The sequence below is a fragment of the Podarcis erhardii genome (assembly GCF_964252035.2).
Source record: "Podarcis erhardii genome assembly, chromosome: 2".
NCBI lineage: Eukaryota > Metazoa > Chordata > Lepidosauria > Squamata > Lacertidae > Podarcis > Podarcis erhardii.
The window spans coordinates 32,831,567-32,846,683 of NC_138498.1; the positions used below are offsets into that span (position 1 = coordinate 32,831,567).

A 15,117-nucleotide genomic window follows, 5' to 3' on the forward strand; every position below is an offset into this window, starting at 1 on the left:
GTTGGAAAGAAAAACACCCCATGGTTATTGCCAACAGAAGCAAATACAATTACAATTAATTACAATTAAGAGAATAAATATGAAGAGACAGTGGGCGACTTATAGGGATTTGTTAGATTTTTCAGGGAGTGAACCCAGATTAAAACCAATGGAAGAAGTAAGGGAACCAAGTTACTGATTGGTTACAGTACCATCAACTATATGATATGTTCAGACTAGATAAGAAAAATGGCTTTTGGACCAAAGCTCATAATCTGAAACAGAGTTATTGCTGAATAAGAAAAAAACAATTGTCCAAAATGTACAAATTATTATTGGAATGGGAAACAAAATATGAGCTGGTTAAAGCATCAATGACCCACTGGGTTATGGATATAGGGTACAGAACATAGAATATAGAATTAAACCTCTGGAATAATCTTTGGAAGAATGATTTGAAATTTACTGCATGCTACATGCTGAAAGAGAACTATATGAAATGATTCATAGATGGTAGGTATATAACACTGAGTAGATTGGCTAAGATGTATAATGTGGAATCGATTTGTGTTGGAAATGTAAAGTAGAAGGAACCTTTTTCATATGTGGTGGACATGCAAAAAAATTAAAGAATATTGGGAAATAATATATAATGAGATGGGGGGGAAATGTTGAAAAGAACTTTCCCCAAACAACCCAGAGGCATTTCTGCTAGGAATTGTATAGGCAGAGGTTCCCAGGAGTCAGAAAATTTTGTTTATGTATGCAACAACACCTGCTCAGATTTTGTTAGCCAAAAGATGGAAGCCAAGAGACGTTCCTAGTAAGGAGGATTGGTAACTTACCGTATTTTTCGCTCTATAAGACGCACCAGACCACAAGACGCACCTTGTTTTTGGAGGAGGAAAACAAGAAAAAAAATATTCTGAATTTTCAGAAGCCAGAACAGCAAGAGGGATCGCTGCGCAGTGAAAGCAGCAATCCCTCTTGTTGTTCTGGCTTCTGGGATAGCTGCACAGCCTGCATTCGCTCCACAAGACGCACACACATTTCCCCTTACTTTTTAGGAGGGAAAAAGTGAGTCTTATAGAGCAAAAAATAAGGTAAATGGTAGAATATGCAGAGTTAGCAGGTCTAACAAATGGAATAAGAGAACATGAACAGGTATTTAAAGAGGAGTGGAAAATATTTGTTGAGTATATTGAAAATAATTGTATATAGTTAAAAACGCTGTCAGTATTAAAATAATTCAGAGGATGTAAGAAAGGTAAATTGAATTAAATGAGTACATTAAAATATGCAGGAATGTTGGATAAGACAAATGAACCTTGGAAGGAAAGGGAGGGAAGTCAATGAATGTTTGGTATAATAAAAGATGTTTAATTTGCAAAACAAACTGTTGGTCTTGACCTTTAAAACCTCAAATTACCAGGACCAAGGTAGCTAAAGGACTACTTCCTATTGTGTGAACCTGCGTGTAAGTTGAGATAATCTTCAGACTCACTTTTCTGTAAGTTGCAGTACTATGTCGTATGAAGAAACCTGCTCCACAATAACTTGGAGCTGGACTTTCAGTGTGGCCAGTGCCAGATTTATGTATAGGCTAAGTAGGCTGAAACATAGGGCTTTTATATCTAGGGGGCCTTGCCAGCCCACACGCTCCCCAGCGGATAGTCTCCCCTCTCCCAAAATTGCAAACCCAAGACTTCATGTGAGGGCAGAGCAACTCAGGCCTCTAAATCTAGGGGGCCTCACCAGCCTGCCGTCTCCCCCAATACTTCATGTGAGGGCAGGACAACTCAGGCTCAGCAACTATTAGACTGAGGGCTAGCCAGTGGGGCCCAATTTGAAGCAGTGGGGCACAACTTGAATTTTTTATTTTTATTTTTTGTAGGGCCCCAGTTCACAGCCAAAGTCTGCAAAATCTTATAGATATAAATAAAATCCATCTAGATTACCCTGGTGCAGGGGCTCCTTAGGAGCGGCCCGTGGGGCCCAATTTGGCCCAATTGCTCCAATTGCCTTACTAGACGTCCCTGGAGACAGTCCCTGGATTCACCAATCTGTCACCAGACAAAATCTGTCCCCGGAATGTCCCTAGATTTTAATTAATGTCCCTGAATTTATGCCTGGGGATTTCCAGCAAGGCAACATGGTGGGTGCCATGGCAGTGAGCAGCACCGGAGGTCCCAGTCACGTCAAAGTTCCTACGGCCTGCCCTTTTTCTGTCATGGGAGAGACAGGCACCCACTGTATCTGTACTTTCCAGAAACAATTTAAGACATTTTTGTTTCAGCAAGTTTTACCAGGGAGACAAAATATTCTCTGCTTTGGTGTTTATTTTGCATTATTCTTCAACTTATCTTCAGTTGTTTTTGTAGTTTTAAAGACTATTTTGAGCAGTTTTATGGTATGTTTGCAAACAACCTTTAAACATACGTTAAAAGTAATAATAATAATAATAATAATAATAATAATAATAATAATAATAATAATGATGATGATGTTATAATGGCATTAACTACCAATTAGAACATAAGTGAATCCAAATTGTATTTAATAGCATACAGTCTCTATATTTATTATAGACAATTATTTCAATGCGATCATTTCTCTTTGCTCTGATCCCTAAATATCAGTGCTAAAATGAAGCCAATGTAAATCTAGGCCAGGCTCTATCATACAGTAAATGGGCATTTATTGCAAAGGTATAGAGAGATGCATTTATGCTTTTATCAGGAATATGTTTGAGAATCCGTGAAGAGAGAAATAAACAAGAGTTACAGTCAAGCCATATTAGAACTTAAGAAGACTTCCTGTAGTTCTTTCTAGCTGATTTGCATGTGTCCAGTTGACTGAACTCAACCCGCCAGAACCAGATTAAGTAGGTCACTTTCAAACAGTGAGTCAACAAAAATATCTTGCCATGCACTGTGGAGTGCTGCATCTCTGGTGCTCTCACTGTGCTACCATATCTGCCTTCCTGAGTGCACGTATTCTGTCTGTTTCTGTCAATAACATAGCATGGGCACAACCTTTTAGAAGATAATATTGCACTATAAATTCAAACAGAGTCGTGATGTGGAATGGAAAGGAATGGGGTATAGCTTTGAAACACAACAAATCTTAACCAGAACTAACAAGGATTTAAAAATGTCACTTTCTCTACAGCAGCTGAGCCAGATAACCAGAGAGGAAGATAGATAGATCCAGTAGCCGGCTGGTTATTGGGCATTAAAACATGTCACAACTGGTAAAATTGGTACAGGATAAGGAGCATAATTAAATTAGGATGAAGGCTTTCTCCTTCCCCCCTAGACTAACCTCTTAATGCTGTTCTGCTTGATCAATAACTGCAACCCACTTAGGAACTGCAAGCCAGCCTCACTAATTAGCCGAGGGCTGAGGTGACTCTGACATGACTCCCTTGGCACCTCTTGGGCTGCTGAACTGTGTGGAGTCTGGGAATTGAAGTCAGCTCCATGGGTTTGAGCCAAAATGAGGTTGCCTGATATGGGTATGAGGCGGGTGGTGATTATCTCTCAATTTCTCATCTCATTAAGGATTAGATATCTACACGAGTAGAAGGCTATTTAGATAGCAGTTAAATAAGACTTATTGCTGCAGAACCTTTGTTAATTAATAACACTGCTTTCCTTTCCTCTTCCAGGAACTTAAGCCTTGTTGTCTTGAAATTTCTTTGCTTGTATGAAAACAATCGTGTAACTGGAGGGAGGAACCAAAACAGCATTTTGTCTGATTGCCTGCTAGGAAGCTGAATGTATCATCCATCCATCCAAGAACTACGTGAAATAAGCACGAAGCAGATTTACTGCAAAAAAAAAAAAAAGAGTACTTGCAGGGTAGTAATGATGACTCACATTCATGAGGTAATTTATGCTCTGACAGAGTCAAACACATCCTTCATACTTGCAACATGCAGCCACGGCTGAAAGGAAAGGTACTTTCCTATCCATTGTCCTAACTGTTAACTTCCTTCATTGTGGTAGTGGTTATGAAAAGTCTAAACAATTTTCATCAAGAACTTTCTCAAACCAGGAATCCCCAGTTGTTTTTATCTTGATGGGCGATCCTGAGCATGTCTACTCAGAACTAAGACTAATTAGGCTCAATGGAACTTATTCCCAGGTAAGTCTGTCAATATGTACAGGATTTCAGTGTAACAGTACAACACTATTCCCTTCACTTTTCTTTAAGCAACACATAACTTTAAAATCGTACAACATAAAACTATTCTTCAGATGAAAGAAATGTATATTATTAGCTAGTGGTTTCCCTTTACCCTGTGTTGAACTGTAGGAAGTATAGGCAGAGAAATCAATCATGTTCATGGGTATTTTATTTCTCTTGGTGACTCTTATCTCTTAGTGTAGAGCAAGGATGCCCAAACTTTTTTCAAAGAGGGCCAGATTTGATGGAAGTGAACATGCGTTGTTGACCTTTTTTTAGGATTGAAGTTGACCTTTTTTTAGGATTGAAGTTGACCTTTTTTTACAATTTTACCCCAAACTTGTTGAGCTTTATTTTAGAATTAAAGTTGTTGAGCTTTTTTTTGGACTGAAGTTGTTCAGTTTGTTTTAAGATTGAAGTTGTTCAGCTTTTTTTAGGGTTTTACCCCAGGAAATAAACTGCCACAGGGGCCGGATTGAACCAACCGGTGGATTAGACCCCCAAAACAGATTTTGGACATGCCTGGTGTAGAGGAAGGATGGAGACTCCCCAGGCTCGACATATGTTGCTGGACGATAGCTCCCATAATTCCTTGACCATGGAGTATGCTGGCTGGGGTTGATGAGATTTAGTCTGCCAACATCTGGAGGGTCAATTTTCCCACCCATATATGATCTTATTCTCTGGATTAACACTTAATAAAAAGCTGTTAATTGAATTGTCACAGACCTTGTGTATTTAATTGCGTTTGACCTCACTGTTTACTCCATGGTTTACATTTCTCTCTCCCTCCCCATCCTGATATGTAAATATACTTGTTAGTTAAAGATAACACTCCCTGCATCTAATGAACTGCACTCTGCTTCATGAAAGCTTATTATGCCATAACAAATGTGTACATATTTAAGACTCTTTGTTGGTATTGCTGCAACAGACTTACACATCATTTAAAAGAAATTGTAGACAGCTATACGTTCCGGAACAGGAAAAGAAGAACCCACAGTTGCTAGCGGAAGTTACAGAGAAACCTCAGTAAACGGCAGCTGCGCCAGACTTGTAATGTTAATTGGGGGAGCACTCACTTAGAAAATAACATTTAAGAGGTCACAAAATGGCTTTGCTGTGCATGTTTCTACTGGGGGTGGGGAGAGAGAAGGTGGAATTTTGTTAGGGCAGGGATGAATGTTAGGGACACTATTGAGTAGGAGCTGTTATGCAAAACCACCTCTCCATGCAAGGAGTATGACTGATAGAAGGAACTGGTTGGGGCAAGAGAGTGGCATATTTTTTTTTAATCAATGGGGGTTGACTAAATAACCCTTGGGATCCCTTCCAATTGTACAATTCTATGATTTTAGGATTCTAATACAGTGGTACCTCGGGTTACATACGCTTCAGGTTACAGACTCCGCTAACCCAGAAATAGTACCTCAGGTTAAGAACTTTGCTTCAGGATGAGAACAGAAATCGTGCTCCGGCGGCACGGCAGCAGCAGGGGGGCCCATTAGCTAAAGTGGTGCTTCAGGTTAAGAACAGTTTCACGTTAAAAAAGGACCTCAGGAATGAATTAAGTACTTAACCTGAGGTACCACTGTATTAGATGAATCTACACCTAAGGTGGGGAACTTTATTAGAAAGCAAAAGTAGCCATGGTGGCCCGTAAGAAAAACTACAAAGCCTACATTAGAGCAGTGCCTTTATTAAGACAACCAAAATGGCATGTAATACTATGCAAGCTTTTGAGTTCTTCAAAACTCTCCACCAGAGGAGATAGTAAAGAAAGCAAGGGGAAGGGCAGCAAGAAAAAAAGGCTCTTGGATGTGGAAGCCATGGAATCTGGATTTAATCAAGAAGATGGGAGGAGGGAACGGACCATAACATTAGGTGCTGCTACGCAGGTTTCAGGTTGAGCCCAGAACTGCTGGGATGAAGAAATGAACAAATGGTTGATCCGTTATATTATATCCAGTTGTTACCCAGATCTGTGTCCAACCTTAAGAAGACAGAAGTTCCTACATGGGTGGAAAACAGAAAAAGAGAAACCAGACTGTTGTTACATTAACAAAGCTGGAAATTGTATGTGATGTTCTATGTAAAAAAAATGTAAGAGTTGTATCTGTTGCTCCACCCACTGGCAAAGGAAGGGGTGTGTGGTGGGTGCGGTCTGAACTGGGGGTCATCCCTGAGGGGGGTGACATTGCCGTCGCCCCCCTGGGATGCTCACCACGGGCGGTACCCCCACAGGCACCTAGCCTCGCCCCTGGGTGCACAACAAGTGCCCCGCTCCACCCACTTTCCCTCTAGCCCCACCCACCAGTGATGTGCAGAACCCAGAAATCTGGCCACAGGAGAGAGTGGCCCTTAGGCTGAAATGGTCTCCCTATCCCCTTTGTACCCATCATAATAAAAAAGAATTATGGAGAGTTACCGGTATGTGTCATTAATGAGCACATAATTACACAGTAATGAAAAAGTGCATATTCCTGCATTGCAAGGGGTTGGACAAGTTGATCCTCAGGGTCCCCTTCAACTCTACAATTCTATGAGCTAAAGCTTGTATGTACGGTATATATGTATATATCACAGTTCATATCATAAAATCCAGGGAAGTTCTTATCAGGCCTTAGAGGGGCTCACACAGTGCCACTTCTGATACCCTTCACCCACACAGGGCTGGGAAGCCATTCAGTAGGTTTCTTGGAACAAATGAGCCAATTTTTTTCTTTGTCCTATTCAAGCTTGAAATGGTTAAGAACGGATATCTCAACAGAGCTACAGAAGCAGGTCGCGCTTTTCCCCATTTAATGTATGATGCTGCTGCTGCGGTATTGAATTCTGATGGAATTGACATTTTTAAAAGCAGATTGTGGATGCAGCCCCGGGGGTGGGGGTCTGTTGAGGGGGATTTTGGCTGAGATGTGTTGATGCCCTTGGTGTTTTGGTGCACAATTTTTAAAGTGAGGTCTAAAAGTAGGGGAGTTCGCTGGGTGCCAGAAGCAGCGGAGGGAGAATGTGAACTAGCTGGACTGGCCAAGAGAAATGTCAGCAAAGCTCTGAGGGAGGCAAAAGGCATCCTGGACTGCTATGCACAAGTGCCCTATTAAGAGATAAGCAGTGACAGGAGAGTAAAGCAAGCACTGCCATCCAAAATAGCCTTGGGTGACACAAGAGGGCAAAGGGACGCAGTTCTGGAAGCTGGCAGAGGAACCTATGGTACTGGAGCCCAGCAGAGAGATGAATGGACAGAGCCCGGGACTGGAATTTAGTTCAAGGTGTGAAATTCAGGGCGGCATATGCATGTGATAAATGCATGCATGCAGTAAGGGCGAAGAAGGAAAGCAAGCCATGAACAGCAAATCTATATGTAACTGCAAAACACTCTGATTAACATACAAATGAGCTTAAAATCATTCAAATATGTATGTGACTGGCAAGTAAGAGAACTGTACTGTACAAGCAGGTATCTGACCTTGCATAGAGACTGGGGCATGCTTGCACTTGCTCACACACCCCCTGAAGACACTAAAGATCAAGCAAATCAAGTTCCTCTATATCTTTCGGTCTGTGGTGCTCTTTGATCCGAGATGCTAACATTAATGAATCCAATAAAACTGTACCAAGTTTCAAAAAATTAGCCTGTCTCAGTTTGGTCCTCTGGCGACAGACACTTGATTTATCAATTTCTCCACCAGGGCAATATTCCATGCCTCATTACACTAGTCAGTCAGTGGAAGAAGCCTCTTGAATGTCTCCTGCATGTCCCTGTCTCTTGCTGCGAAAAAGTATGTCAAGTCTTTCAAGTGAGACTGCACTTGATGGTCCGCAGATATGCTCAGCGATGCCAGAGCTGCCAAAATGTAAATGCCTGTCCTAAAATCTTCCAAATTTCCCTTTCAATCAGTATGTTTGGTTTGGTTTGATATATGGTTATATTGATCAGTTACTGTTGTTGGTTAAAGGCTGGTGAATTTTGCACTCCGTAAGCTTTTGCAAGTGAAAATGAATAGGGATAGTTCATTGGTACTTGATTTCAGACAAATAAGAAGCTGAAGGGAAGCTAAATGTAAGGAGAAATATCCCCTCCCTGTGTGGGTGGTGTTCAAAAACTCCTTAATTCAAGGAAAGAGGAGCCCACTATGGAGTTACAGAGTAGGAGGGAAAGGCCAAATAATGTCATTTACGTTGTATATGTGTTGGCTCTGCAAATCACATTTGTTGGTCTAAAACTGCTGGGAAAGCTTTTCACGAGTCTTAAGAATGTAAGAACCGCTGTCGGATCAGCATCCTTTTCTCACAGTGGCCAACCAGGTGTCTGTCGGAAACCCACAAGCAAGATCTGAGCACAATGACACTCTCCCTTCCTGCAGTTTCCAGCAACTGGTACATATTCAGAAGCATTACTGCCCTCCAACTATAGAGACCGAGCATAGCTATTATTACGGCTAGTAGTAATTGGCAGCCTTATCCTCCATTAACTCAGCTAATCCTCTTTTAAAGCCATCCATGTTAGTGGCCAGCATCACTGCCTCTTGTGGGAGAGCAAATTCTCTAGTTTAAACTATGTGGTGCATGAAGAAGTATTTTCTCTGCCTTGAATCCTGGGTCCTGGGTATATAATCCTAATTCCAGTTCTGGGTCTTCACACATTAATTGGGTAGCATCCTGGATAAACCTGAAATCCGCTCAGTTCTTGACCAAAAGCTGACTTGAGAACTTTGACTGTCTTACCTTAGGCAACCTGGTGATAGATAGCTAGGCATGAGTCCCTTTAGTTTCTGGTTCTGAAACTGCCCCGGTGCTTAAGCTGTGTCTGGTCCTAGATCAAGAAGGTCCTACTATTCTCATTGTTACAATGAATTCCCTTAGCACTGCGCCCAACCAAGGTCCAGATTTCTCTGCTTCTGTTTTTCGCTTGCTCCATTTCTGGCTTGTAGTTAATAATAATGATGATAATGATAAAGATAATAATAATAATAATTTATTTGTACCCCATCCATCTGACTGGGCTGCCCCAGACAATCTGGGTGGCTTCCAGCATATATAACAACATAGGTTGTAAAGGGACCCCCAGTGGCGTAGCGTGGGTTGTCAGCACCCGGGGCAAGGCAAGTAATTTGCGCCCCCTAACCCGTGGATTTGCGCCCCCTAACCCTACCCCTAACCCTAACCCCCAGATGTTGCGCCCGGTGCGGCCGGCCCCCCCTGCACCCCCCACGCTACGCCACTGGGGACCCCTGACCATTAGGTCGAGTAGTGGCCAACTCTGGGGTTGCAGCACTCATCTCGCTTTATTGGCCGAGGGAGCCGGCGTACAGCTTCCGGGTCATGTGGCCAGCATGACTAAGCCACTTCTGGCGAACCAGAGCAGCGCACAGAAATGCCGTTTACCTTCCCAGCGGAGCGGTACCTATTTATCTACTTGCACTTTGACGTGCTTTCGAACTGCTAGGTTGGCAGGAGATATAACAACATAGTCAAACATTAAACCTTAAAAAGCTTCCCTATACAGGGCTGCCTTCAGATGTTTCCTAAATGTTATACCCAAATCTTCAAATCCAGTTCTGTAAGTCAAGGTCATTCTTCTGGTTGTGGTTTTGAACCAATCTGGTGCTTATGGTTCTGTCCTGGTTGCCTGTCCAGTGTGTATAAACACACTGTGTTTATACACCTCTCCACTTTCTGCATTGCCATATCCGTGTCTATATGCACTGATTGAGCGTCAATTACTGTACTCAGTTTTGGGGGTGGGGGCACAGAAAGCGAGGTTTGCGACAGCACAAAACCAGCAGAGCACTTTGGCACTGGTTTGGAGTCAAACAGGATGAGGTTGGATTTTTGGCCCTTTACAGTGGTACCTCGAGTTACAGACGCTTCAGGTTACAGACTCTGCTAACCCAGAAATAGTACCTCGGGTTAGGAACTTTGCTTCAGGATGAGAACAGAAATTGTGCTCCGGTGGCGCTGCGGCAGCAGGAGGCCCCATTAGCTAAAGTGGTGCTTCAGGCTAAGAACAGTTTCAGGTTAAGAACTGATCTCCAGATGGAATTAAGTTCTTAACCCGAGGTACCACTACTTGTAAAGGGTTTTGGCCCTTTGCACAAAATGCGGGATTGGCAGCACAAACCTTTGGCGGGATCCAGAATTTCAGGGTCACACCTGATCCTGATCGCATTGCCCACCTATCAGCTCCCTGAGTTCCCACCCTGCTCCAGGGGGCAGACCGAGTTCTGTTTTTTCGCCCTGTTGCCCCTAGGTCTTCTTGCTCACAGCACCTCTTTCCCGTCTCGCCTCGGCGGAGGAGTCGCGGCCCACGTGCTCCCACCGACCACGCGGCCGCTCGCCCCCCGCCCCCTCGGAGAGCGGCCCGTGGGAGGCGCTAGGACCCGCCTGGCCTGGCCCGGGCTTGGCTCCCTCGGCCTCTCTGACGCGCTCTCCCGCCGAGCTGGCTGCGCGGCTCTCCAGCTACAGGCGCTACATCGCCCCAGGACGGCAGGGAGCCGCGCCACCGAACCCGCCGCGCCCGGGGACCGAGCCACGCCCGAACCTGCCGCCCAGCCCAGCCTAGCCCAGCGCTCCGGGATACCCAGGTAAGCGAGCTGGGCGCGGCGGGGAGATGCTGCTGCAGAGAGCGCGCGCGCGCTAGGGGACCGTCCGCCCGGGTCGCCCCAAGGGGGGCACCTGCGCGCTCTCCTGGCCCGCCGGGGTCTGCTGCTCGGCGGCACCTGCTCGCATCTGGGCGGGTCGGAGGCGAGGGCTGGCTTAAGGCTGGGAAGGAGCGGCGCCGCCGGGTCTCCTCTCCAGCGCTTGCGGAGGGAGATGGAGGCGCCAAGCGGCGGAGAGACTCTCGCCTGGCGGGCTTGGTGTTGTCGAAGCCGTGCATGACTCAGGGCTGGTCCCCCGCGCCCCATCGCTGCCCCCTTCTCCCGCGGCTGCCTCCCCAAGATGCTCCTGGCCCGGCCTCGGCGGGACCAGCTGAGCAGGGGGCAAAGTAGGCGGCTGTCTGCGCGCAACAGGAGGGTGGGGAAGTGAAAGCCGGAGGTCGGCGGGGGCGCATCCCATAGACAGACTTCCGTAAGGCTCAGGCATACATAGCCCCTTTGGGCACCGTATTGTCCCGTTGCCCTCATTTCCCCAGCAACAGCATCTCCACGATCGCGCTTTCCCAGCGCCCCCTCCCTCTCCTAGCCCATGCCACGGTGATCCTCATGATCCCCACGGGCTCCCCTGCTAGCGCCAGGCGTCCTGGCCCCCCTGAGCGGTCTGGCTCCGGCTTCTCCTCCTCCTGGAGAAGTTCATTCATTTCTCTCCCGCGCATCCTTGACCCAAGGAGCTCCGTGGCCAAGGGAGATTTGCCCAGGAGAGATGCTTGTGTCGGGACCAAGCGAAAGCCAGTCTCATCGAGGCTTTTAGACAGCCCTTTTAAAACAGGCGATCAATCCACCCGCTTCTCTCTTGCTGAGCGCATCTCCCTCCCTCTTTCAGCGAGACCGACTCGGAACCGGAGCCAGGGGCATCACAAGGAGTCCGGCTCCGGTTCCGAGAAGGTGCTGAGAGGCGTTTGCGCCTTTCTAAGCATCTGCAAACACCCCAGAACAAGGCCTAGAGATAGATCTCTAGTTGGTGACGATGCTCGGCTGGGTCACAGGAGCACTCGATTTCTGGGCGCACCGCGTGAGATGAGGAGCGGAGGCTGGGTCTTCAACGAGATCCAGTTTCCTTAAATGTCACTGGGATTTAAACGCTCGTGAAGGGATGACAGACAGGGAGGGAAGGAACTGGGCTAGGAAACAAGGAGCAAACCTCCCGCGCGCCTGTTTATCAGGGGAGAGGCTGGGCAACGGGAAGATGGGTAACGTTTAATCTCTAGGGTCAGAGATTATCCGGCTCAAATCAGCAAGAGACTTGGAAGGCTTACCCTGAAACCCATTTCCCCACTCCCAGATGATCCAGGTGGGCTGTGTGAGGATGCTTTTGTCCCTCAGAGGTACTCTGCTCTGTGCTGTTGTTTCCAACCTGAACTGTGCCATTTGAAAAGGAGTAGGAGTTCTGGTTCTAGATGACGTTCTGCTTGGTGTGTGGTTCTGGTGTTTAGATGGTCCTCTGCTCACCTGCACTTGTATCCATGCCAGATCCTTGGATAAGATTCCAAGGTGCTTTTTCTCTGTACACACAGTCCTGGCTATGGTAAATGATTCCCTTAAACTTCATTTATCTGTAGGAATCAATCTCAGCCCATCTCTGTAGTCAGCTTGGGCCTGATTGGCTCCTCCGGCCAGTGCCCAGTTACGGATCTAATTTAATCCAATGTTTTTTGACGGATCTAGGGCATTTGCTTGGAATTGAAATACTGCGCCTCCCTGGGCATAGATGTTGTAAACAAATGATATGGGCACGATTGTACGTCTTTCTTATTTTGCTGCTTTTTTGCTTTGGTATGTTAATTTTAAAAAAATACGAAATTGTAAAGAACATAAAGGCGAAGCTGCTTATATCTGCCTGTGCTGTTTGACTGGTTCTTGTCTTGAATTGCGACAGTGACATTTCTCTATTAAGCAATATCAAGTCTGACATCTGTGTTTATACTCTTTTCTTTTTCTATTTGAAGTACTGGTGGCATCAGATTGATTTTTTTAGCTGCATGTGACAGTAATTAGGTAGTGCTGCGGCTACATCCTCCATTATTCATTTGGAAAGCCCACTGTAGCGAAAGGTATTTATATATCAAAATAAGTGTGTATATTTACTATGATGGGATTGTGGAACAGCAATCTGAGGACCCAGTAGGAAGCCAAATTTGGTGTTTGGGTTAACTAATGTATTTCTGAGCCCTTTACAAACACTATAGATCAACAATTTACTAAGCTTTCCTGTCAACTATAATGATAACAATAAATAATAATAGAAAGGAGAATAACTCTAAATAAAATGACAGTAAAAATGTGAAGCTGTAGATTTATTATTTATTTATCACATTTATACCCCCCCCCTTCCCTGCCCCAAGGTCACCCAGATGGCTGAATGGGGATTTGAACCTTGGTCTCCCAGGTCCCAGTCCAACATTTTAACCATTACGCTACACTGAATCAGTTATGAAGCTGGTACTGCAGTGTTCTTGCTTTTCATTTATTTATTATACTGCTTTAATACTCAAAACATTCTCTAAGCAGTTTGCCAAACCACCAAAGTGGTTTGACAGCATGAGGAAGGGTCTAGTAGGTAGCTAGGACCCGCTGGGTTTGGGGCTGTTAATGTGGTTCCCCAACTTCCATTCCCCGTACAGTATATAATACAGGCTGCTTCTTCTGGAGGGGAAATTCTCAAGAGGTAGACTTACATAGCTTGTGGCATCATCCTAAAGTGCAGTTCTACTCTGGCTGTAAAATGACACCGCCATCAGTAGATCTTCTCCCAGGGAGTATTGGGTTCTCCCCATGACTTCAGCTCTGATCAATGCTATGCAAACATTTGTGCACGTGAGTAACTTGAGCTTCGTAAGTGGCACAATCCGGTAAGCTCAGAGTGATCACGGACATGTGGGCCTTTACTCATCTGGCATGGAGATTCGTAGGACGGGAGCAATTAAATGGCGGTATTAAATGACCTTTGTATTGCCAGTTTGGGGCACAAGGGGCTGAATTCTTACTCTCTAGAGCTGAAGGCATGAGTTTTTAGTACTGTACGTTGGATATATAGTCACGATGACTCCCACACAGTAGCAAACAGCAGCTTCCTTTTTTTGGATGCTTTCAATGAAAAAAGTGCAAAGCTAGTAACGCGAATAATGGCTTTCTGGCCTATCTGATGGATCTGTGCACTCAACTGCTAGGAAACAGCCTCCCCCCACCCCCAATGAGTCCACCGGAGCAGAAAAGCCTGCAGGCAATTATGCATGAAGCCAGCAAGGAGGACACTGCCTGGTTTTCGGTTCCAGGCTGAATTTTGAGATTTGCAATCCTGGTAGTTAAGCATCATCTGCATATAGTATAAAACACACCCCATACCAGATGGTACGGGGTGTTGTTTTTTAAAAAAATAACAATTAGAATGTTTTTTAGTCATTGCAATGATTGGTTTCTCTTCCTCTTTCTCATGAAAGAAAGGAGAGCAGTTGAATGAAGTGCTAAATTGCTTTAATAATAATAATAAAAAGCCTTTTGGGCTGGGTGGTCATGAAGGGGCTTTGCATTTCATACTCAAGTTAAGAGCTGAGAAGTCTTGATGGGTGTTGGGGTGGTGGCAGTGATGATCTGCCCAGGGAGCCTAGCTGCCTTCCTTGCCACACAAGCCCCATTCTTTACATTGCAGGTGGTTTAGTGGTCCAGAACATGTGTTTATGTGCATTTATTTCATTTGTTGACACTATCAGGATATACAGTTTGTAAATATATGTCATTAATTTATTTCACTATACTATACCAATGTGATGGGACACAGGTGGCGCTGTGGTCTAAACCACAGAGCCTAGGGCTTGCTGATCAGAAGGTTGGTGGTTCGAATCCCCATGACGGGGTGAGCTCCCGTTGCTCGGTCCCTGCTCCTGGCAACCTAGCAGTTGGAAAGCACGTCAAAAGTGCAAGTAGATAAATAGGTACTGCTCCGGTAGGTAGGTAAACGGCATTTCCGTGCGCTGCTCTGGTTCGCCAGAAGTGGATTTGTCATGCTGGCCACATGACCTGGAAGCTATCTGTGGACAAACGCCAGCTCCCTCGGCCAGTAAAGCAAGATGAGCACCGTAACCCCAGAGTTGTCCGTGACTGGACCTAACGGTCAGGGGTCCCTTTACCTTTACCTATACCAATGTGATAAAACAAAAGGTGCCATGGGACATTTCAAACCCACCTTTTAATTGCAGAAGTGATCTCCTTGGGATGAGGCTGAACTAATGATTCATTGTTTAATTATTTAATAATTCAGTTTATTCCATGTACATCCCACCTCATTCCAAGG

At 45.1% G+C, this 15,117-nt stretch overlaps 2 protein-coding genes across 3 annotated transcripts in view; one reads left to right on the forward strand and one right to left on the reverse strand.

The window, feature by feature from the left end:
* CCDC57 (coiled-coil domain containing 57) overlaps positions 1-12,212 on the reverse strand; it is a 63,896-nt gene extending 51,684 nt beyond the window's left edge. For both annotated transcript variants that reach the window (XR_014153585.1, XM_081850700.1), the window contains exon 1: positions 12,086-12,212. Coding sequence is in view for 1 of the 2 variants with exons in the window: in XM_081850700.1 (XP_081706826.1) it covers positions 12,086-12,197 (112 nt within the window). In the remaining variant the exon portion in view is untranslated. The remainder of the gene's footprint in view (positions 1-12,085) is intronic.
* The window catches only part of SLC16A3 (solute carrier family 16 member 3), a 28,990-nt gene continuing 24,441 nt past the window's right edge, over positions 10,569-15,117 (forward strand). Inside the window, exon 1 of the mRNA XM_081850834.1 lies at positions 10,569-10,757. The gene's annotated coding sequence lies outside the window, so the exon portion shown is untranslated. The remainder of the gene's footprint in view (positions 10,758-15,117) is intronic.